The sequence below is a fragment of the Nerophis ophidion genome, linkage group LG10, assembly GCF_033978795.1.
Source record: "Nerophis ophidion isolate RoL-2023_Sa linkage group LG10, RoL_Noph_v1.0, whole genome shotgun sequence".
NCBI lineage: Eukaryota > Metazoa > Chordata > Actinopteri > Syngnathiformes > Syngnathidae > Nerophis > Nerophis ophidion.
Genome location: NC_084620.1, coordinates 10,258,275 through 10,281,193, shown reverse-complemented (window position 1 = coordinate 10,281,193; position 22,919 = coordinate 10,258,275). Strand labels below are relative to the sequence as shown.

General features: G+C 39.2%; 2 protein-coding genes across 3 annotated transcripts in view; both read left to right on the top strand.

The window, feature by feature from the left end:
* cacna1c (calcium channel, voltage-dependent, L type, alpha 1C subunit) overlaps positions 1-17,808 on the top strand; it is a 349,919-nt gene extending 332,111 nt beyond the window's left edge. For both annotated transcript variants that reach the window (XM_061912264.1, XM_061912263.1), the window contains 5 exons: positions 980-1,077; positions 1,150-1,246; positions 1,305-1,413; positions 9,641-9,803; positions 9,883-17,808. In XM_061912264.1, the coding sequence (XP_061768248.1) occupies positions 980-1,077; positions 1,150-1,246; positions 1,305-1,413; positions 9,641-9,803; positions 9,883-10,317 (902 nt within the window). In that variant the 3' untranslated portion in view covers positions 10,318-17,808. The remainder of the gene's footprint in view (positions 1-979; positions 1,078-1,149; positions 1,247-1,304; positions 1,414-9,640; positions 9,804-9,882) is intronic.
* Positions 17,809-20,046: 2,238 nt separating this feature from the next.
* Positions 20,047-22,919, top strand: part of tspan33a (tetraspanin 33a) — a 22,707-nt gene continuing 19,834 nt past the window's right edge. Inside the window, exon 1 of the mRNA XM_061912262.1 lies at positions 20,047-20,257. Coding sequence (XP_061768246.1) covers positions 20,168-20,257 — 90 coding nt within the window. The 5' untranslated portion in view covers positions 20,047-20,167. The remainder of the gene's footprint in view (positions 20,258-22,919) is intronic.

Sequence of the window (22,919 nt, the reverse complement as noted above, 5' to 3'; positions counted from 1 at the left end):
ACAACAATATTGAAAATACAAAATGATAAGAAATCTAAAATGCAAGTACAATACATAAAGCGTAAAGGGTATGTGAGTTACAAATCAGTGGGCGGTCAAGTTACAATATTTTAGCAGCTTCATTTAAAGTGCAGAAGTATATTAAGTGCAGATTGATTGATTGAAACTTTTATTAGTAGATTGGACAATACAGTACATATTCCGTACAATTGACCACTAAATGGTAACACCCGAATAGGTTTTTCAACTTGTTTAAGTCGGGTACACGTAAATCAATTCCTGGTAATTCAGCAGTTTTTATCAAAGTCCACATACAGTGCAGTAGCCACCAGATGGTACACATAAAGGTATTATTAAATAGCCATATGCCCCATTGGTACTGCATACATAAAAATGTTTGCGATGTTACAAGATTGGAATGGTACTCTGGTGGCCATCAGACTGCCACAGCCAGGGTATCATCTGCTGGTCAACTCCCTGCCTGCTGTTGTTCATGTGAGCAGGACTACTGGTCTAACATTTTGAGTGTTCCATCAAGCCAATGTGACAAGGCCTGGTTCACACTGCTGGTCAATTCCGATTTTTTTGCCCACATGCGATCTCTAATGTATTTTTTCATGTCCATGTAAAGAACAGTGCAATTCCCAATTTCATATGGGGTTTTTTTATATGTGAAAATGTGAACGCTACTGCGCCCAGGTGGCATTCATCCAACCAGAACACCATCAAAAAGCGATCCTTCTTAATCTTCTACGTGCAATATTTCAGTTCAGATAACATTGACTTAGATTTCACAAAATCCGTGTGCCAGTGCCGAGACCGACTGGTGTGAATGTCATGACGTCTTGTCTGCATGCGGGTCAGATTGCATTCACATTACAAAGGTGAAAAAGATCGGATTTGACAAAAAAATCTCAATTGGACACCCGACCCTGCAGTGTGAAAGTAGCCTAATTGTTTGTTTTTTTGTTTTTTTAAGGGCGGAGGTCCTCCTTCCATTTAGAGTGTCTGAGGAGACATTCCAGATCGGACATCTCGCAGAAGACGGCGGTCCCGCTGCACCTCGTTCATCACCAGGTAGAAGTCTGTCAATTGATTGTTTGTGCATTAATATTTCAATATTTCCTTGGTGCTCCTTTCTCCCTCGAGGCGCTGGCGGTGGCCGGGTTGAGTCCTCTGATCAGGAGGAGTCACTCGCCAACCCTCTTCAGTCGACTGTGCTCTACGCCACCTGCCAGTCCGACGGGTACGTATCATCATCATCACCATCACGGCGTTAAATCTAACTGTTTTTATTTTTGCAGCAAAAGGCAGTGACGCCTCATATCAGCGAGTTCCTTCGCTGAGGTTAGAAGGCTCCAACTCACATGAAAAGTTTAACACCAGCTTGCCGTCGGTCAACTGTGGACCCTGGTAGGACTTCACTATTGTTCCAAGCACCCATTCACATCTGCATTTAGCAAAGTTGTTCATTTAAACCCAAAAATATTTCATTTTAAAACTTGCCGCCAGGGGCGTCACTAGGCCTATTTTAGGGAGGCTTAAGACCCCCCAAAATATTCTTAGGCCCCCCTAAATAATTTGGCGTTATATTTTATTTTATTTTTATTTATTTTATTTTTTTTACAAAAACATGCCGAAATATTCATTTTAAAGTGGCCCGAATAAGAGTTCAAAATAAATAATCATATAACCTGTCGTTATTCATTTAGTTTCCCCTCACTTCATAGCGTAAGGAGCGCTACTGCCTACTGGCGCTGACGAGACGAGACGCGCGGCCGCCATCTTGGAGTGGTGATCCACTCCACTCAGTGCAATTCTTTTGGCAGTAGCAATGAACTGTCAGCACATTTTATCTCACTGAATACCACTGATTTTCATGCGCTTTTTTGTCATACGTGTAACTATGATAAAGGACACATGTTTTGGTGTGTTCATAGTTTGCTTAACAGTAATAGAATATTCTTATATGCTATAAGTGACCAGACGTCCAAGATCAAAACTGGGAATAATAATCCCAGAGAAGGGGGAAAAAACGGTCAGCTATTTTTAAGTTGAAGAAACAATATGATTAGGTTATATATACATGTGTATATCCTACTTAAACAATGTATGAATATATTAGATATCTATATATTTGAGATGCGCGGATAGGCAATTATATCATCCGCATCCGCGTCACCAAAGTCGTCATCCACCCGCCGTCCACCCGAACCAACATTTTATCAGGACCATACCCGCCCGCCAACCGCCCGCTGAAATACATCAGAGGTTGTCTGCCTTCACCACTCACAGAGCTATTTAAACCTGTTTCACAGATTAGTGATGACAACTGGAGCCGCTGATGTTCCCACGACTATCCAATAGCATCATCCTGATGACAAAAGTATGGATATGCTGAGAAACCATTGCCTTAGACATCTTCAACAACATGTACGAACCTATTGTTCCGCAATCACACGTATGAGATTGAAAGGCATACTGGGTGATACAGAGTACACAAATGGTTGTGATATAAACAACTTTAACACTAACTAATATGCGCCACGCTGGGAAGCCACACCCAACAAGATTGAAAAACACATTTCGGAAGAACATCCTCACAGTAACACAACATAAACGCAACACAACAAATACCCATAATCCTTTTGTATCCGTGACACTTCCTGAATATATTTTACACCCCCGCGCCCCCAACCCCGCCCACCTTACCGACGCACGGGGGGTCGGGGGGTAAAATATATTCAGGAAGTGTCACGGATACAAAAGGATTATGGGTATTTGTTGTGTTGCGTTTATGTTGTGTTACTGTGAGGATGTTCTCCTGAAATGTGTTTGTCGTTCTTAATTGGTGTGGCTTCACAGCGTGGCGCATATTACTAAGAGTGTTCAAATTGTTTATATCACAACCATTAGTGTACTATGTGTCACCCCGTATGCATTGCCGTCATGTGCGTGTCGCCGTGGAAACCACACACAACATGATGCTGGACTGACAAGTAGATCGTACATGTTGTAGTAGGCGACAAAGTCAATGGCTTCATAGCACTCCGTAACGTTTATTATGTTGGTGACTACCGGCAGTCATTCAGGAGAATAATAGCGTCTATGTCTATTATTGTCCTCTTCGCTTTGTGACACGGGTCTTAAATGGCTCTTTGAATGGTAAAGGATACCGATCACAGAACCATGCATATCAAATATTTATCCGCCACCCGCCCGAATTTATTTAGAATCTATTTTTTTGTCATGTTTATCCGCGGATAAGACCGCAAAACCGCGCATTCTACTATATATCTTACGGACCAATAGACTGTATCTCTGTTGCTGCAACAGCAGTTTATTCTGTCTTGACACTTTGTATTGACATTTTCTATTACATTCCCGTAAACGATCATGTTTACAGTGATTGTTTTATATGTATTTTTCATGTATGTTGCTTTGGATAAAAGTGTCTGCAAAATACTTAAACATATATAAACACCTGAAAGTCTTTATAATCTGCTCAAACTACCTATCTGTTACACTGGATTCAGAATAAAACCAAAGTTTTCTTACCCAACAAAGATAGTATTTGAATATTGTTACTTGAAGACTTATTCCTGGTTACAGTTATACTGTTAAGAGAGTATTGTCTTATGTTTTGCCTAAAATGAAAATGCATCATAATTAGTGGTGGCTGGTGAATTTTTTTTTAGGTGGGTCTGAAAGTTTGTAAACCAAAGACCTGTAGGGGCGTCATCCTCCCTCAGAAGATTTCTTTGTGATTTTCACATACAAATATTAAAGATCTTTGCTCCTCTCAACTCTGTGGTCAAGCTGCACAAAACCTTGTGTCTGCAATTGTAAATAATTTAGTTTTTAAGTTTTGTGTTTCTTGTAGAATCTATATAAAGTAGTATACATTAGCCTATTGTTAAAATAATGAAAAAAACATCATTAAAAATGTATTTGTTTTATTGCATTGATTTTATACATTAATTGCTGTTGTGTTATTATAAGATGGCTTGTTAAACATTTCATTGGATTTTCAGAGGGAGGAAAATCAAAGACATTTAATATAAAATGTAAATACATAAAGAGAAAAAGAAAAACATTGTTAAAATCCATCGTCCCGTACATTTTTTTTCCCGTCCCCGGGACAACGGGACACCATTGATTTCAAGCCCTGGAAGTTAAATTTTATTGTTTGCATTATTTGTTTCAGCATTGCACTTTGAAGATGGTTCCTCAGCTCTTTGACAGCTTTGGTTCTTTTTCAGATCAGCAGACGGACTGGACTCTAAGTCTTTCTTACAGTATACTTAAACGTTTCTCACTTCTATTCAGACTTCCATATATATTTAATTTCCTTAACCGACTGAAATAATAATAATAACAAAGAATAATTTCTAAGTCTCTGTTAGCCGTTTGTGAAGTTTTGTACTCGTGCGGTACATTCGCTCACATCCTGTTCATCTCCTGGGGGCTAAGCCCCCCCTGTCCTTAAAAGTGAAGTGAAGTATATTTATATAGCGCTTTTCTCAAGTGACTCAAAGCGCTTTACATAGTGAAACCCAATATCTAAGTTACATATAAACCAGTGTGGGTGGCACTGGGAGCAGGTGGGTAAAGTGTCTTGCCCAAGGACACAACGGCAGTGACTACGATGGCACAAGCGGGAATCGAACCTGCAACCCTCAAGTTGCTGGCACGGCCACTCTACCAACCGAGCTATGCCGCCTGCTCGGCGCATTCTTAAAAGTATGCTCGCATTTCCAATGTTATCGTGCTAATGTTAGCATGATAGCGGTTTATGCTATTATTTTCGCTAATTATATTCTTTTGAACATAAATATCATTGATTTTGATACTTGCAGTAATCTTATAAGTATGCTAATGTTGGCATGTTAACGGTATATGCTAGTATGTTTGCTAATTATATTCATTTGAACATGAAAATCCTTGATTTGGATACTTGGAAACATCTTCAAAGTATGCTAAAATTTCTGATGTTATCATGCTAATACGAGCATGATAACAGTTTATGCTAGTGTTTTAACAAATTATATTCGTTTTAACGTATAAATCATAGATTTGGATACTTGGCAACCAGTTTTTGGTTAATTACTGAAAACCAGTAACTAGTTTCAGTTACTAGTTACTTTATTTCAAAAGTAACTCAGTTAGTAACTCAGTCACTTACACCTAAAAGTAATGCATTACTGCGAAAAGTAACTATTTAGTTACTTCTTTTTTTTAATTTTTTGATTTTTTTAAGGCTCCCATTAATGCCCTTTTAGCCTTCATTTCAGTACTGTTATTGCACTGGAGAACAGAGGTGGGTAGTAACGCGCTACATTTACTCCGTTACATTTACTTGAGTGACTTTTGGGATAAATTGTACTTCTACGAGTAGTTTTTATGCAACATACTTTTACTTTTACTTGAGTATATTTATAGAGAAGAAACGCTACTTTTACTCCGCTCCATTTATCTACATTCAGCTCGCTGCTCGCTACTCGCTACTTTTTTTTTATCGATCTGTTAATGATTGTTTTGGTTTATGAGAGCTTCAAAGTAGGATCTGCGCATGCCTGCGTTTCACCAATCACATGCAGTCACTGGTGACGTTGGACCAATCAAACAGAGCCGGGCGGTCACATGACCCGACTTAAAAAAGTTGAAAAACTTATTCGGGTGTTACCATTTAGTGGTCAATTGTACGGATTATGGACTGTACTGTGCAATTTACTAATAAAAGTTTCAATCAATCAATCAAAAGTGTAAAGGAAAAAAAACACTTTTTATTTCAACCGTACTTCCCGTCAAAAGCCTAAAGACTGATCGCCCAGTTCCTGTCTTCACAATAAAAGTGCCGCTCCATCGCGCCTGCGCTAACAAAATAAGCTAGCAAGCTACGGCGTTTGCCGCCAATGTATTTATTGTAAAGTGTATAAAACGAATATGGAAGCTGGACAAATAAGATGCCAAAAACCAACGACTTTCATGTGGTATTAGACGGAAAGGAGGAACTTTTTTCTCCTACATTTGAAAAAGTGGACGTTATCAGCACTAAAATGCAAGTCATCAGAATCAGGTAATACACCAACTTATATTCTTGTCTTCATGAAAGAAAGGAATCTATGTGTTAAACATGCATGTATATTCATTAAAACACCTTTAAAATGTCAACAAAAACGGCAAAATAAATAAATATAAATTATATACTGTATTTATAAATGTATGTATATATATATGTATATGATATGTGTGTATATGTATATATGAGGTAGATCACCTCGACTTGGTCATTTATTAAGTAATTGATTAACGTTGAAAAACTTATTGGGGTGTTACCATTTAGTGGTCAATTGTACGGAATATGTACTGTACTGTGCAATCTACTAGTACAAATTTCAATCAATCAATCAATCAATCAATCATTGAATGCCTATTGAGCCTATGGTGCTGTTAAGTTATTGTGGCTCAATGTGCCTTAATTTTTTTTTTATTTCAATGTACTATTATTTTAAATACATTATTGTTTTAGTTGCTTAAGAGATATTCATGGCTCTGAATTTGCTCATTGCTATTTTTATGTTTTTGTGCATTATTTGTTGCCGTAATCAGGTTACTCATCAGTTACTCAGTACTTGAGTAGTTTTTTCACAACATACTTTTTACTTTTACTCAAGTAAATATTTGGGTGACTACTCCTTAGTTTTACTTGAGTAATAAATCTCTAAAGTAACAGTACTCTTACTTGAGTAAAATTTCTGGCTACTCTACCCACCTCTGCTGGAGAATAATACAATCTGTTGATTACCTTGACATGCATTTGCATCACTGAACTCTGCTAAGCAACGTGGTCTACGTACAACACACAAATAAAAAGATATGTTTCAAAGGGTGAATTTATTTCGGGCCAAAACAAATTGACACAACTATTTTAAATAGCTGCAGAAGTCTAGAATGAAAGAGCAATAGTATACTGTTTTAGCGAATTGACCGAGTGTGTGTACTTTCAGTGCTGAATGATGAGCAGAGGTAGAGTTTGGAGTGTCTTCTTTAGCTTGCTTTCCATTTTTATGTACTCACTGTCCACTGTGTCTAGGAACTTGGAAAATGTTTTTGTGCCATTTGCCGTTTTGACGCCTGCTATCATGTTAATTTGTTGTCTGAAAGGGGGTGACTCCACTGTAGAAATAGCCTGCATGTCTTCTAGCACATACGCTGCAATGGCTCTATCAATGTTGTCCTGGCTAGCAGTCCCTCCGTTAAAATCCAGCCGCTGTTGCGGCTGTTGCTCCTCCACCACCACCACCACCACCACTTCAGGTAGTTTTGGAGGTGAAGTGGCATCGGATTCTTTGTCTCTCTTTACTAGCTTTGTCGAAGTATGTTGCTATTGTAGCTGTTTCAGCAGATTTGAATTCCTGTTTTGGGCAGTAGATGGGATCCTTGATCCAAGACAAATGTTATTTTCTTTGTGCTCGACGAAAGAAAAGCAGTGAGAATATCTCCATGTTAAGAAACTCGGCTTAGACTCCGCCGTGATGTCTCGTTAGTAAACACAGACAAGGCCTCCCTCACACATCCACACACAGCGCGCCTCTTGTGACACAGGAACATTCAGAAGGACGACACCGCAGCAATAACACACTCAGATCTTCTTAGTTTCTAGCCGATACTACTGTATATAAAAAATAACGCAGTAACGCATCATGAAGTAACGGCAACTGAGTTACTGAATATAAAAAATAATGCGTTAGACTACTAGTTACTGCCCAACACTGTTGGCGACATCTTAGAAGTATTTTGATCGTTTAATCCTAAAATTCATGGAGTTTGAGACTTTCCTCGATATTCCAAGTATGCTAACTGTTTCCATTATAACAAGGTAACATTACCATGCTATCGTTTTATGCTAGCTCGTTACTGTAGCTTCAGTCAAGCGGTTCAGAGCACAAATAGCAGTCACATCGAAATGTTTGTAATTTACTTGTATTATTGTTGTAATGTATTAATGTTTTTATTAGTGAAGTGAATTGTATTTATATAGCACTTTTTCTCTAGTGACTCAAAGCGCTTTACATAGTGAAACCCAATATCTAATTTGTACATTTAACTGGGAGCCGGTGGGTAAAGTGTCTTGCCCAAGGACACAACGGCAGTGACTAGGATGGCGGAAGCGGGGATCGAACCTGCAACCCTCAAGTTGCTGGCACAGCCGCTCTACCAACCGAGCTATACCGCCGGTTGGTAGAGATTGATGAGTTCATTCATCAATCGAGTAGAAGAAAAGACACGTGAGGTCTATAAGAAGCCCCTTTTCTGTCTCCAGTGCACATATCGTCATATAGTCAGTCCCTTTGTGAGCAGTTTGCAGACCACTTCAGAAAAAAATTAAACACCATCAGATGTGACATTTTATCTTCTCACACTGCTTTTAAAGGCCTACTGAAATGAGATGTTCTTATTTAAATGGGGATAGCAGGTCTATTCTATGTGTCATAGTTGATCATTTCGCAATATTGAAATATTTTTGCTGAAAGGATTTAGTAGAGAACATCGACGATAAAGTTCGCAACTTTTGGTGCTGATAAAAAAGCCTCACCGTTACCGGAAGTCGCAGACGATGACGTCACAAGGGTGAGGGATCCTCACGTCCTCACATTGTTTTTAATGGGAGCCTGCAGCAGCAAGAGCTATTCGGACCGAGAAAACGACAATTTCCCCATTAATTTGAGCGAGGATGAAAGATTTGTGGATCATGATATTGATAGCAAAGGACTAGGAAAAAATAAAAAATAAAATAAAATAAAGAGCGACAGCTCCGGGCGGCGGCAGTGTGAGCTTTTCAGATGTAATTAGACACATTTACTAGGATAATTCTGGAAGATCCCTTATCTGCTTATTGTTTTAATAGTGTTTTAGTGAGATTGTAAAGACATACCTCGAGGTCGGACGGCTGCGGTGAACACGCAGTGTCTCAGAGAGAAGCCGAGGAGCCAAGCTCACAGCTGCCTTTGAAACAGCTACCGTAGGAGGTCGAATAATCCAATGATGTCTCCGGTAAGATATATATCACAATTTTCCCATCCAAAAACATGCTGGTTGACGTAGAGAAACATGTTCGCTTGACCGCTCTGTGTTAAAAACAAAGAAACACCGACTGCGTCTCGGTGCTAAAGACAGCTGCAATACACCGCTTTCCACCAACATCATTATTCTTTATAGTCTCCATTATTTATTGAACAAATTGCAAAAGATTCAGCAACACAGATGTCCAAATTTCTGTGTAATTATGCGATGAAAAGAGACGACTTTCAGCCGTAACTGGTGCTGGGCTAATATTTCCTGACAGTCCGTGACGTCACGCGCACGCGTCATCATTCCGCGACGTTTTCAACAAGAAACTCCGCGGGAAATTCAAAATTGAAATTTAGTCAACTGAACTGGCCGTATTGGCACGTGTTGCAATGTTAATATTTCATCATTGATATATAAACTATCAGACTGCGTGGTCGGTAGTAGTGGGTTTCAGTAGGCCTTTAATCCATCTGAGTGTTTTTTTTCCCTGAGGAACACTTTACAGTTTTGTCCTAGTTTATGCTGAGATGCTTGACGACAACACAAAAAGGTTTGTCCTGCGCAGGTATAGCGACAGTAACGGGAACAGTCGGGTGCCAAGTCCTAGCCCTGCCTCCGGCATGCCGGTGACCAATCAGAGAGCGCCGCGGCCGGTGTCGCTCACGGTGCCCTCGCTACTGGGAACGGACTCCAGTTCTCACGGCAGCGCTGGAAGTCTGGTGGAGGCGGTAAGTTTATATGAGGACCTGTACCATTTTTTTTCGTCCTACTGACCGACATCCTCGCCATGTCTCCGCCCCCTTGAAGGTGCTAATATCAGAAGGTTTGGGGCAGTTTGCGCAGGACCCTTCCTTCATCGAGGCCACTAAGGCCGAGCTGGCCGACGCCTGCGACATGACCATCGAGGAGATGGAGCACGCCGCCAGCAACATCCTCAACGGAAACACCCCCAGCGCCGCCGCCGCCTCTCAGCACAGCCCCAATGGTAACCTCCTTCCTTTCGCCGCCGCCGCCACGCACAGGGACCAGGACGGCGGGGAGAGCGCCGCCAACAGGGGCTGCGTCCACGGACCGTCCTCTGTGGAGGAGCGGCAGGAGCTGTTGGCGAGGGGGCGGGACCAAGAGGAGGATGAGGAGGACGAAGAGGCGGAGCTAAGGAGCTCTGCTGTGATTGGAGGAGGGCAGCGGAGGAACAGCGGGCTGTTGGAGGACGAGGACATGGAGTGTGTGACCAGTTTGTAGGGTGTCTGCTGGACCACTTAGACCGCCCCGTCCACTCCACCCCCCCCCCCCCCCCACACACACACACACACACACACACACACACAGTCTGCCTCTCCTCTTCGAACAATGGCGGCCAGTACGTCTTTGTACGTTTGAATGTTTGTAGTAAAGTATATCACACTATACTCTATATTATCAGAGTGTACGCTTGTGTGTGGGAGTGTGTTTGTCTGTCTTGTTTGTGTGCACATTACTGTGTGCGTGTGCGTGTGTGCGTGTGTGTGTGTGTGTGTCTCTAAAGTGCCTCACAGTTCTATCACGTCCTCAAAAGTGTGACGAGCAAAGGAGACGAAGGAAAAAGAAGCCGTTTTTTCGTCCTTATTTTTTTTGTCCCCCGTTTGTCTGGCCGCCATTGAGCCGGGGGACGGCAAGTGCGAAGACGGACGTTCGCGAGGTCAAAGGCCAACCCCTCCTCCTCACCAATGATGAAGAAGCGCTGTATCGTTTTAAACAAAAAAACTCCTTCCTTGCCCTCCTCTTCCAAAGTTAAAAGGAGTGCCCCCCCCCCACCACCACCACCACCTCTCCCACCACGCTGTGGGCGGGGCAAGGCGAGAGGCGGACCTACACACAGAAGTGGCTGACAAACTTTTGAGCGACACCGTCATGGCTTCCTTTGCTGCTTTACTTTGCCCACTTGTCCTTCTCTCCTCATACCTCACCTGACTCCACCCCCGCCCCTTTTTGTTTTCAAACAGGACTGTCAATCATTTCGTCCTACCCCCACGGGATTGGATGCCACTCTCTACACAGGCCACGGCCACTTTACTTAACCTGGCACGCCTTTTTTGGGGGGTTTTCTACTGTGCTGTGTTAATTTATCCTCGATTTGTTTGCGCAATCGAGGTGCTGGTCTTTATGATTATTTTCATTTTAGGTGAATTTTAAGCGGTTTTACCTGTGTGTGTGTGTGTGCGTGGGTGCGTGCGTGCGTTTGTGTACGAATGTTCTCTATCAGTATGCACCTTTTACAGATTGTATCTATTTATTTATTTATTTTCTCAGAAGAGAGAAATGTGTGCACGTGAGTGCTTACTTATGTACTCTTTAAAGAAAAAAGCTGATTTTAGTAATTTAAGGTAGCATTACAAGTATGGTGTGTACGTGTGTGTGCGTGTGTTTGGGTGTGTGTGTGCGCGTGTGTGTGTGTGGTAGTAGGCCTCCTAACAGGGTTACCACGGACAGGCATGCTTCCAAAGCTCTATTTTCACACTTAATCATCTTTTTTTGTTCTTATTTTGTTTCCAGGTTGACAGGAGTGTATTTGGCCGTAACACACTGTTATTATTATTATTATTATTATTATTATTGTTTTTACTGGTAATAATCTCCAAATGAACTCTTAGGGCTGATTTAAAAGATGCTGCAAGTATCCCGACGTGAAACATAATTTTGATTTCATAACTAGATGTATGATTATTATTAACATTATTATTATTATTAGAAGTATTTTTGATGGTTTATGTTGTAGTAGCAAGAAGGAGCAGTCAAGAGAGCGCCTCCTGTTGGTCGCTTGTGGTACACTACATCACACCATATAAAAAGAATTAACGATACAATGTGCGGCTTCAGTAAGGTTGTAATTTTTACCCCGCACCAGTAGATGGCAGCGTTTACGATAAAGTGTCGCTCCGAGAGGCAGAAAGGGATATTACACGGAAGTTGATTTTCTCAACAACAAAACTCAGCACTTCTTTGAAGTATTATGACATTAATTCTCCGTTTTACCTGTTTTCATGGCAGGCAAGCGAACGCACCAACATCACACTGCCAGGATCTTCATAATTATGCAAACTAACTGTGAATGTGATGTGTGTGTGTGTGTCTCCAGAAGCACTGTTTTAATTTATTATTGTTATTACTATTAGCTACAGTTCATTTTTTGCAGCATATAAGTAAATAGGTGGAAGCATGTGCTTTTAACGCCAGGTTAGGATTGTTTATTTCAATTTAAAAGACACTTTCTGTCATTTAAAAGGATGTACTTGAAGGCCCCGTTGAAAAAGTAAGAGTTGTGTGTTAGCGCCCCCGTGCGGACAGGAGGATTTAGGCGCGTTTTCCCTGCATCCCACAAGATATGCAAAAACAATGCAATAAGTGACTGTCTGCAAGGTTCATAAGCTGGTGTATTTTCTAGAATATGCCAGAGAAACCTAACATACTTGATATCAGGTGATATATTAATTGTGACGATGTGTTTATAACTGATTATAGATAATTTTTTGTGGCTCACTTTGATTCATTTCTCCGTCGTGTTTGGGTTAGTCATCATGCAGTCATTTTTAAAGAGAGATGCTTTTGCATATCTTGCGAGAAGGACAGCAGGTGTTTTATTGTGAAAGGGCTGCTCCAAATTAAAGGTTAGCCATAACATATAAAGGGAAGTGAAGGCTGAGTGCATTATTTAAAATTTGAGAGCCAAATATTTTTTCAAAGCGATTGAAATTCTTTTTGGGGACATAAGAGGTGTCACATGAATGTGTTGGCATGAAGAGAGATCCATATTTGGTCATGTCACATGACAGGAAACATGTTGCGAAAGACAGAAATGTTTATTATTATGACTTTCCTGCATAGCTTTTTCACTTCAGAGCAGGGATGGACCCACGTTTCCTAATTAATCGACTGTGAGGAAAATTAATTCAGAATTAATGCAGAGGTGTCCAAAATTGTTCTATGGTGTTTCGTTGGTTTGTTCTCCGATGAGGGGGCGACTTGCCCGGGGTCTAAACTACCTTTCGCCCAAGTGCACCTGGGATAGGCCCTGACGCCGAGAGAGACAAGCAGTCGAAAAACTGCTTAAAATAACAAAAATAAACATTTGTATTTGGGTTTTTAAACACATACAGTTGACAGGACTACTCAAAAATACATTAAATACTGTTTGTTTATATATATATATTTATATATATATATATATACATATACATACATACATAATTACATATATATATATATATAATGTTTGTTTGTATATCTATATATATATATGTGTGTGTTTGTGTGTATATATATGTATGTATGTATGTACGTACATACATATATATATATATATATATTTATATACACACACATATACACGTACAAATATATATTTTCTGTGGTTTATCCATTATACAGTGCTCAATACCGGGGTAGAGCGGAATATACGTTAGGTCAGGAAAAAACACAGAGGCTATTTCATCCCTACAGGCCTGTTTCGCAAAATTCCCTGCTCTTCAGGGGATTTTATTGAAGTGTCTGTGGTTGTTATATATATAGGGTACATTACATGGGGGTGTGGCCATTGTTACACAGTAGTAGTAGTAGTCGTCGTAGGCACTACTGTGTAACAATGGCCGCACTCCCATGTAATGTATCCTATATATATAGAGAGAGAAGCGCTATATAAATATAATTCACTTCACAATAGCTGTTTTATTGCCGTTGCTATGTATAGTTTAATGACACCTATATTAGGAATTATTTAAGAAATGTTACTTAAATAAATGAAGGCTTGTTTGCCTGTATGGGATTAGTGTAGTGTCATATACTGTATATTAGAGGTATATTTTTCTTTACCATCAATCACTTTTCATTTAGAGATGGTCACAATTATTTAGTTACTTTCTGTTAATGATATACATTATCTGAAATAACTAAAGTATCAATATTTTGATGTAAGCATATATAGTATAAAGAATCGATGTCTCAGTATCGATCTGCACATCACTGAGAAGCAGGTCCTATTTAATTCTACCAATAAAGTCCCTCCAGAATTTCGTTGGCTTTATTTGCTCATTGTTGCATCCTAAAATCCTTGATTCACTGCAGCATTTTTAAAAAATTGCCTTGAAAGTTGCAATCTTTCAAAACTTATTTATTCAATGAGATAAAATCCACTTGTGATTTTATGATCGTTTTCATCAATGTTTTAAGCATTCCTAATACCTCAAACAGTATAGGATTTGGACAAAAATTGCATAAACAAAAACCGTATTTATGTTTTACTGGTTTTATATCGCACATACTTAGAAGTAATATCACATACTCAGAACTCCTAGTCAAATTACTGTACTGTTCTAATTAATTACAACTTAATAATAGTAATAATTATAATTGCAACCTCGGCTTTTTTATTGATGACTGTCCGCAAGTTGCAGACATTCTTTGTGTAAGATTTACTCTTAAAAAGTGTTTGTCCATCTTAAACAAATTAAGAGCATCTGTCAACAAAAAAAAAATGTGTTTGTTGGTAAATGTGAGATGACAAGAGATTATCATCACACTTCAACATCTCTAAAATGTTAACCCTGCCTTTTTGCTAGGCCAGCAAATGAACATGTGTTCTTTATTGTCTCACCCTGCATAAATAAATGTTAAATAAAAATATAAAACACTTAATATAGGAAGTAAATGTTTATATGCTACATTACCCAGAAGGCTTAGCGCTGTAGACGGGAACAGGAAGTAGGTCAGAACTATGCGGGAGGACAACAATTGTGTTGTTTGATCAATAATTAATTGATATATACGCAGATCACGCACTGTGTGAAAGGCCCTGTGATCCCTGGCCCTGTTTTGCGTAAAGAAATGCATGTAAAATTCTGCTAAGGGCCCCAATTATCCAAGTGCGGCCCTTCTTATAATTCTAAAGTTGTATTAATACTGACTAAACTCTGGCGACTGAGCTGCCACTTTTTTACCGTAAATTCTACTGAGGTGTTTTTACAGTCGACTATATTTTCATATAAAAGATAAAGATTATATATGCGACAACTAAATACATTTGAATGTATGTTTAAAAATTAGTTTTTGCAGTCCCTAATGATAAAATGACTTGATATTCTTCCATAATATGACGGTAAAAAGGAATATTCAAAATATACTGCAAAGGACGCTGCATAAAATATAAACTATTAGGGTTGTGTGCATTCATCCCAAACTTGTTTTATGGCAAAAAAGCAACTTTTATTGGGCTAGGACAAAATTGTAATAAAAAAAAAAAAAAAAAGATGGCATAAAATTAGTCTGTGGTGTGAATATTTTGGACACCCTTTCTTTATAATGAATTATTGTTTTTCTTAAGTAAAATCTAACAATATCCCATCTCTGCTCTGGAAGTCTGTAAAAGTGACACATGTGAATAATGAGTAATATTTCCTCGCCATAGGCCATTGATTGTATATTTTTCTACGTCATATCTGCTATAAGAGAATGTTGACAAATTAGAGGCTTTGGGAATGTTTTTACTGCTTGGCATGAATTTATCCGACAGTTTTCCCACTTGAAAACAATATTTTCTAACCCAGAGGATTATCATATTTATTGAAGGAGTATTATAAGAGGATTTGTTGATATCCCAGTACTGGAATATGAAGGAAATAAGTGATCAAGGCACCAAAACAAAAACTTTTGTCGTGTTTTCTGTGCGCGTGCCAGCCATCCTCCTACTGTAGCACCCTTCTAGAACACGTTTCAATATTAATACCAGAATTTGACCAAAAAAAAAAAAAGAAAGGACTACACGTCTCTATGCTAGGAAACTCATGTAGCCTCTTTTACAGTATTTTGCATATTTCCCCTCAGATACATTTCATCCAAGAAGGGTAGTGTACAGATATTTTTCAGTCCAAGCGTGGAAAGAGTGTCATATATAGAATGCTAGTTTATATTATTCTATTTTAGATATGAGCTGGAGAGATGCTAAAGATTAAATGGATGAAATTCATAGGGGTTTTTTTTTCATGTGAAAAATCACAGTCGATTTTTGTTGGTTTTCAGAGTTTCCCCCTGACGATAAGTTTCCTTTTATAGTTGTTCACAGTGCAAGATGTGCGGGATTGTTTAAAAATGAAAACTTGATTTCCTGTCACACGGTTGCTATGCACATCATCGTCATGTAGCAACTGCAGCGTTCTTAATTTTATGATGTTTTTTTCCCGTTTGTTTTATTTTCAGGATGAGGGAACCTCATTTGTGGTGCATGTGTGTGTACGGGAGTGTGTGCGCAGCTTTAAGGAGATTTTACTTTGCAGGAATGTTGTTGTTTTTTTCCAAACACTTTGTTTTTCATGCTAACACGGCGGGAAGTGTGCTGTGAGGCTTTCAAAGACCAATTACAGTACAAATACAGTACAGTTACAGTACTTACCTTGTGTTGTATTTACTGCCATGACGTCGCGAGTTCAAGGCTAAGAAACTAACGCGTTTGCTTGTGTCGCTGCCCGATCCGTTTACGCGTGCGCCAAAAGTCAGCAACTTCTGTTTCCTATATTTGTTTTAAACAACAAAAAAGAAAATAAAATAAAAACATTTTTGGGAATAATTGAAAAAACAATGAATATACAAACTAAATAATTTCCAATACAACAATAGGAGGTTGAACAATTTACATTAATTAACTACAATTAAATAAAATACCAACATACATACAGTTAAAGAAAATGAAAGTAAAAAATAGACAAACTCGGCTTATCTAAAAGGAAAATGTATCCAATAATTAGCAAGAGTTTTCTTTTTTTTTTTTTTTTTAAAGTTCTAAGTTTTACTAATAAGTCATTAATCCAAAGGGAGAAAGTGGTTTTAGCTTTGAAACATTTTTACAAGGTTCCTAGCAACAGATGAATATTAATAACCGTTTTGAGGTTGCTGTTTTTTTTTTATCAATTTAATATCTGCTACAGTAAATGTAGACATCTATTTTACTTTTTCAGGCAGTTTTTCCAAATGTATAACACTTTTTTTTTCTAAACAACAATTTAAACAAGTATGTACTAATAACCTCATATAATTGACAACCACACTGTGAAATTAAAAGAACTTGTAGCCATCCACATTGTTCAATACTCAACTTTGAATTGGAATTTTTTATTTTTTTTATATTTCTCTAAATAGCGCGGCGAGAAAGGTATGTCTGCGAGTGTGTTGCAAATACAGCGCATGCGCAAACGGATCGGACAGTAACGGGTCGGTGTGTATAAACACAAGCCACACCCCCTTCATTATGGGAGAGATTCTTATTGGTCGCCTGCATGTTTGACGCACCCGCCTCTTTTATCCGCTTCTTCTCTTTTTCTAAGGTTTTGTTCTCCACTCATTTCATTTTGGACTCTAGAAAAAGGGAAAGAATAAATCAGAATATTAACTCAATCACTTTTTTCTACTCCTATTTTCCAAGAAAAAATAATGAAAAAACCCAACCTGACAAAAAACGCCAAACAAAAATGTGTAAATAAAGTCAATTGTACAGTTTGTATCTGTAAGTCGTCAGTCTGTCATTGGTGACAGAGTCTGTCTTGCTTATAACGCACGCTACCAGTAAATAACAACAGAAAAAATATATTTAGACTGTATGGTCCCCTTGAAAGCAAGTTTTAAATTAATATCTGATGTATATTCCTGTAACATTGCATTTTTATCGGAGGAATGATGTTGTTAAAAAATTGCAAATAAATTGCATTTCCTACAGTTGTTTTTTTATTATTTTTTTAGTCCATTTCCACACAAACACATACTCTTAAAGAGTTTAAACATCTTAATCTACATCATTAAAAAACGATCTATGTCCCCGACTAGGAACTAGGAAGATTGAGCCTATCAGACGCGTCAATGGGGTCATTTCCGGAGGTGGCCACTGCATCGAACATGGCGGGTCATATTGACGTTTCTTTTTGTCAATATAGCGCAAGAGTATGTGTATTCAGGACTGTCTCAGAAAATTAGAATACTGTAATAAAGTCCTTTATTTTTGGTAATGCAACTAAAAACATGAACATGTCATAGATTCTGGATTAATTACACATCAACTGAAATATTGCAAGCCTTTTATTATTTTTAATATTGCTGATCATGGCATGCAGCTTAAGAAAACACAAAAATACTATCTAAAAAAAATAGAATATTTCCTCAGACCAAGTAAAAAAAAAAAGATATATAACAGCGAAACAAAATCAAACATTTGAAAATGTACTTGGTTGGGAATCCTTTAGCACAAATTACTGCATAGATGCGGCGTGGCATGGAGTGATTTCAGGAGTGGCTTGACCATAGGAATACGGCTATTGTAGCTGTATGTGTTGAAAGGCTCTATGGAGATGAGGATTTCATTTTCCAGCATGATCCGACACCTGCCCACAGTGCCAAAACCAGCAGTAACTGGTGTACTGACCATGGCATTACTGTCCTCCATTGGCCTGCCAACTCCCCGGACCTGAACCCCCATAAAGAATTTGTGGGGTATTGTGAAGAAGAAGCTGAAAGACACCAGACCCAATAATGCAAATGAGCTGAAGGCCGCTATTGAAGCATCCTGGGCATCCATAACACCTCAGCATTGCTACAGGCTGATTGCCTCCATGCCACGCCGCATTGATGCAGTAATCCGTGCAAGAGGAATCCCAACCAAGTACTGAATGCATTAATTAACATTTTTAAATGTTTGATTTTGTTTTGCTGTTATAAATCTTTTTTTTTTTAACTTGGTCTGTGGAAATGTTAAAACATTTCTAGATAGGATTTGGGAGTTTCTTAAGCTGTATGCCATAATCAGCCATTTTAAAATAAAAAAAAGGCTTTCAGTATTTCAGTTGAATCCAGAATGTATGACATTTTCATGTTTTTAGTTGCATTATAGAAAATAAAGGACTTTATCACAATATTCTAAATTTCTAAGACAGTCCTGTATGTACGCTTCACAATAAAACATGTCCGACTAGTATGTTTAAATGCATCAAGCCAGTGTTGTTTACTATTGTACTACTTATTTTTATTGAACAACAAACAATACATTTATAATGCACACACAGGTCAAGGCACTTTCAACATCAGGGAAACATGTCAAGGAAAGAAAACAAAAGCAAATACCGATAGAGTATTAAATAATAATAAATACTAGTAATAAAAAGTATGAAAGAAAAACAATTAAAAAAGGGCTACCTAAATCACTTTAAAAGTTTTTAACAACGATATCAATTTAAATGCATTTGTACTCTTAATCATCCTCCAATATTTGATTGAAAATTGTAAACCATTAATTAGAAAATGTAGGCCTTACTTTAATAAATCGACATTTAGTTAGAAAAATATTTGCCTGCAGTATAATAACGTGGAAAAACATTTCTATGCTACAGTCGTTTATAAAAAATTTTTTTTACCAAATTTGATCTCGTTTATAAAAAAAATACCAACTTTTATCTCTTTTTTAGAGATAAAACTTGTCAAATGCAAAATTGTGACGTCAGGTTCATGACGTCATGTATCAAACACTCCACTACAGCAAACACGGCGGGCAATATTAAAGCATAGTGACGCTTCTTTTGATATAAATGTAGAGCGAAAATGGTTGTATATTTAGACTTTAACATGCATTGTGTATTTACAGTATGTTACTTTAAAGCCAGTGTTGTTTGCCTTTGAACTTATCGAAGGAAGACGTGCCGCACAAGTGTGACGTCATCACACAGACACCCTTTAAGTTGTCCACACGCTGACAACAGTTTTGAGAATCTTCCCCCTGGCCCAGCCTTTTTAAAAGTGTGCCTTTACACAGAAATATGTGTCTGAAAAGTGTTCAAATGGACGTAACCCAATTGCTTTATTTGACACGTCCCATTCCGACCTGAAATTGTGCCATCTCTATCATGTAAATGTGCTCATGTGTACCTAAAGATGTGTCCACCTGTGTGAGTCATGTGACTTGCGAGGCCACGCCCACTCAGGGAGGTGTCAGGAGTTGGGTTTCTTCAGTTGAAACAATCAGGAGGCCTCACTCTTGCCCACTTTCCACGATGAAACAACACTCAGGGCTTGTATTTCCTTCCTAGAAACAATGTGTGGAAAGCGTGGACGTGATGAAGACTTTTCCCATGTCAGCCCGGTGGTTAAATATGCGCTGTTTCTATTCAACTTCATCTTCTGGGTGAGTTTCCTTTTAAATCTCCAACAGTGTCACCGAGACGCCGCCATAATTAGGTATATTGTTCACTATTAGACGCAGGTGTGCCTAAAGCAGCTCCTTTTATGGACACAAATGTCTCTCCTTACTGATGATCACTTTCAGGCACAGCAGGGCAGCGGCTGAGAAGTAAATGTTTAAAACGAGCCGCGGTGTTCAAACAAAGCAAAGTCCAGCTGGATGTTTGAGCACATTAAAAAGGATTTGGGTCACAGATTAAAGTAAAAGACTCAAATAGTTGAAACGGAACTAAAATGGACGTGCCATTATTTTTGACAGCCTGTGAGTGTGATGATGATGACGCTTTGTAGCTGCTCTTGTACAGACAGGATGAGGATGTGTCAAAACTTGACTGTCTTCCTCATGGAATGTCAAGGTCACTCCCTCGGCTCCTGTAGCAGATCTACTGAGAGTACAAACCTGATTTTATCGCCAATGAATATTAGTTGCAGCCAACCTGCACATTTCTTTCCTGCTTTGAACTTTAGTGGACATATGACTTGTTATGATGTTTATTTGATGTTCAAGGATCATCCAAACAAAGACTCTGCTTTGTCGTCACTTTATAAGTAGTTTGAATAGCAAAATATCATGTATTCTGAAATTAATTTAAATAATAAATGTTTTTATAGATGATGAAAAATATGTATGTATGTATATATGTATCCATCCATCCATCCATCATCTTCCGCTTATCCGAGGTCGGGTCACGGGGGCAGCAGCCTAAGCAGGGAAGCCCAGACTTCCCTATCTCCAGCCACTTCGTCTAGCTCTTCCCGGGGGATCCCGAGGCGTTCCCAGGCCAGCCGGGAGACATAGTCTTCCCAACGTGTCCTGGGTCTTCCCCGTGGCCTCCTACCAGCTGGACGTGCCCTAAACACCTCCCTAGGGAGGCGTTCGGGTGGCATCCTGACCAGATGCCCGAACCACCTCATCTGGCTCCTCTCGATGTGAAGGAGCAGCGGCTTTACTTTGAGTTCCTCCCGGATGGCAGAGCTTCTCACCCTATCTCTAAGGGAGAGCCCCGCCACCCGGCGGAGGAAACTCATTTCGGCCGCTTGTACCCGTGATCTTATCCTTTCGGTCATGACCCAAAGCTCATGACCATAGGTGAGGATGGGAACGTAGATCAACCGGTATATTGAGAGCTTTGCCTTCCGGCTCAGCTCCTTCTTCACCACAACGGATCGATACAACGTCCGCATTACTGAAGACGCCGCACCGATCCGCCTGTCGATCTCACGATCCACTCTTCCCCCACTCGTGAACAAGACTCCTAGGTACTTGAACTCCTCCACTTGGGGCAGGGTCTCCTCCCCAACCCGGAGATGGCACTCCACCCTTTTGTATGTATGTATATATATATATATATGTATATATATATATATATATATATATACTCCCGTTCAAAAGTTTGGGGTCACCCAAACAATTTTGTGTTTTCCATAAAAGTCACACTTATTCACCACCATACGTTGTGAAATGAATAGAAAATAGATTCAAGACATTGACAAGGTTAGAAATAATGATTTGTATTTGAAATGTGATTTTTTTTTTTTACATCAAACTTCGCTTTCGTCAAAGAATCCTCCATTTGCAGCAATTACAGCATTGCAGACTTTTGGCATTCTAGTTGTTAATTTGTTGAGGTAATCTGGAGAAATAGCACCCCACGCTTCTAGAAGCAGCTCCCACAAGTTGGATTGGTTGGATGGGCTTCATCTTGCCTACCATACGGTCAAGCTGCTCCCACAACAGCTCATTGGGGTTCAGATCTGGTGACTGCTCTGGCCACTCCATTACCGATAGAATACCAGCTGCCTGCTTCTTCTCTAAATAGTTTTTGCACAATTTGGAGGTGTGTTTTGGGTCATTGTTCTGTTGTAGGATGAAATTGGCTCCAATCAAGCGCTGTCTACTGGGTATGGCATGGCGTTCCAAAATGGAGTGATAGTCTTCCTTATTCAGAATCCCTTTTACCCTGTACAAATCTCCCACCTTACCAGCACCAAAGCAACCCCAGACCATCACATTACCTCCACCATGCTTAACAGATGGCGTCAGGCATTTTTCCAGCATCTTTTCAGTTGTTCTGCATCTTACAAACGTTCTTCTTTGTGATCCAAACACCTCAAACTTGGATTCATCCGTCCACAACAACTTGTTTCCAGTCTTCCTCTGTCCAATGTCTGAGTTATTTTGGCCATCTTAATCTTTTTCTTTTATTGGCCAGTCTCAGATATGGCTTTTTTTTTGCCACTCTGCCCTGAAGCCCAGAATCCCGCAGCCGCCTCTTCACTGTAGATGTTGGCACTGGTGTTTTGCAGGTACTATTTAATGAAGATGCCAGAAGGGGACCTTTGAGGCGGCTGTTTCTCAAACTAGAGACTCTAATGTACTTATCTTCTTGCTCAGTTGTGCAACGCAGCCTCCCACTTCTTATTCTACTCTGGTTAGAGCCTGTTTGTGCTGTCCTCTGAAGGGAGTAGTACACACCGTTGTAGGAAATCTTCAATTTCTTAGCAATTTCTCGCATGGAATAGCCTTCATTTCTTAGAACAAGAATAGACTGTCGAGTTTCAGATAAAAGTTCTCTTTTTCTGGCCATTTTGAGCATTTAAGTGAC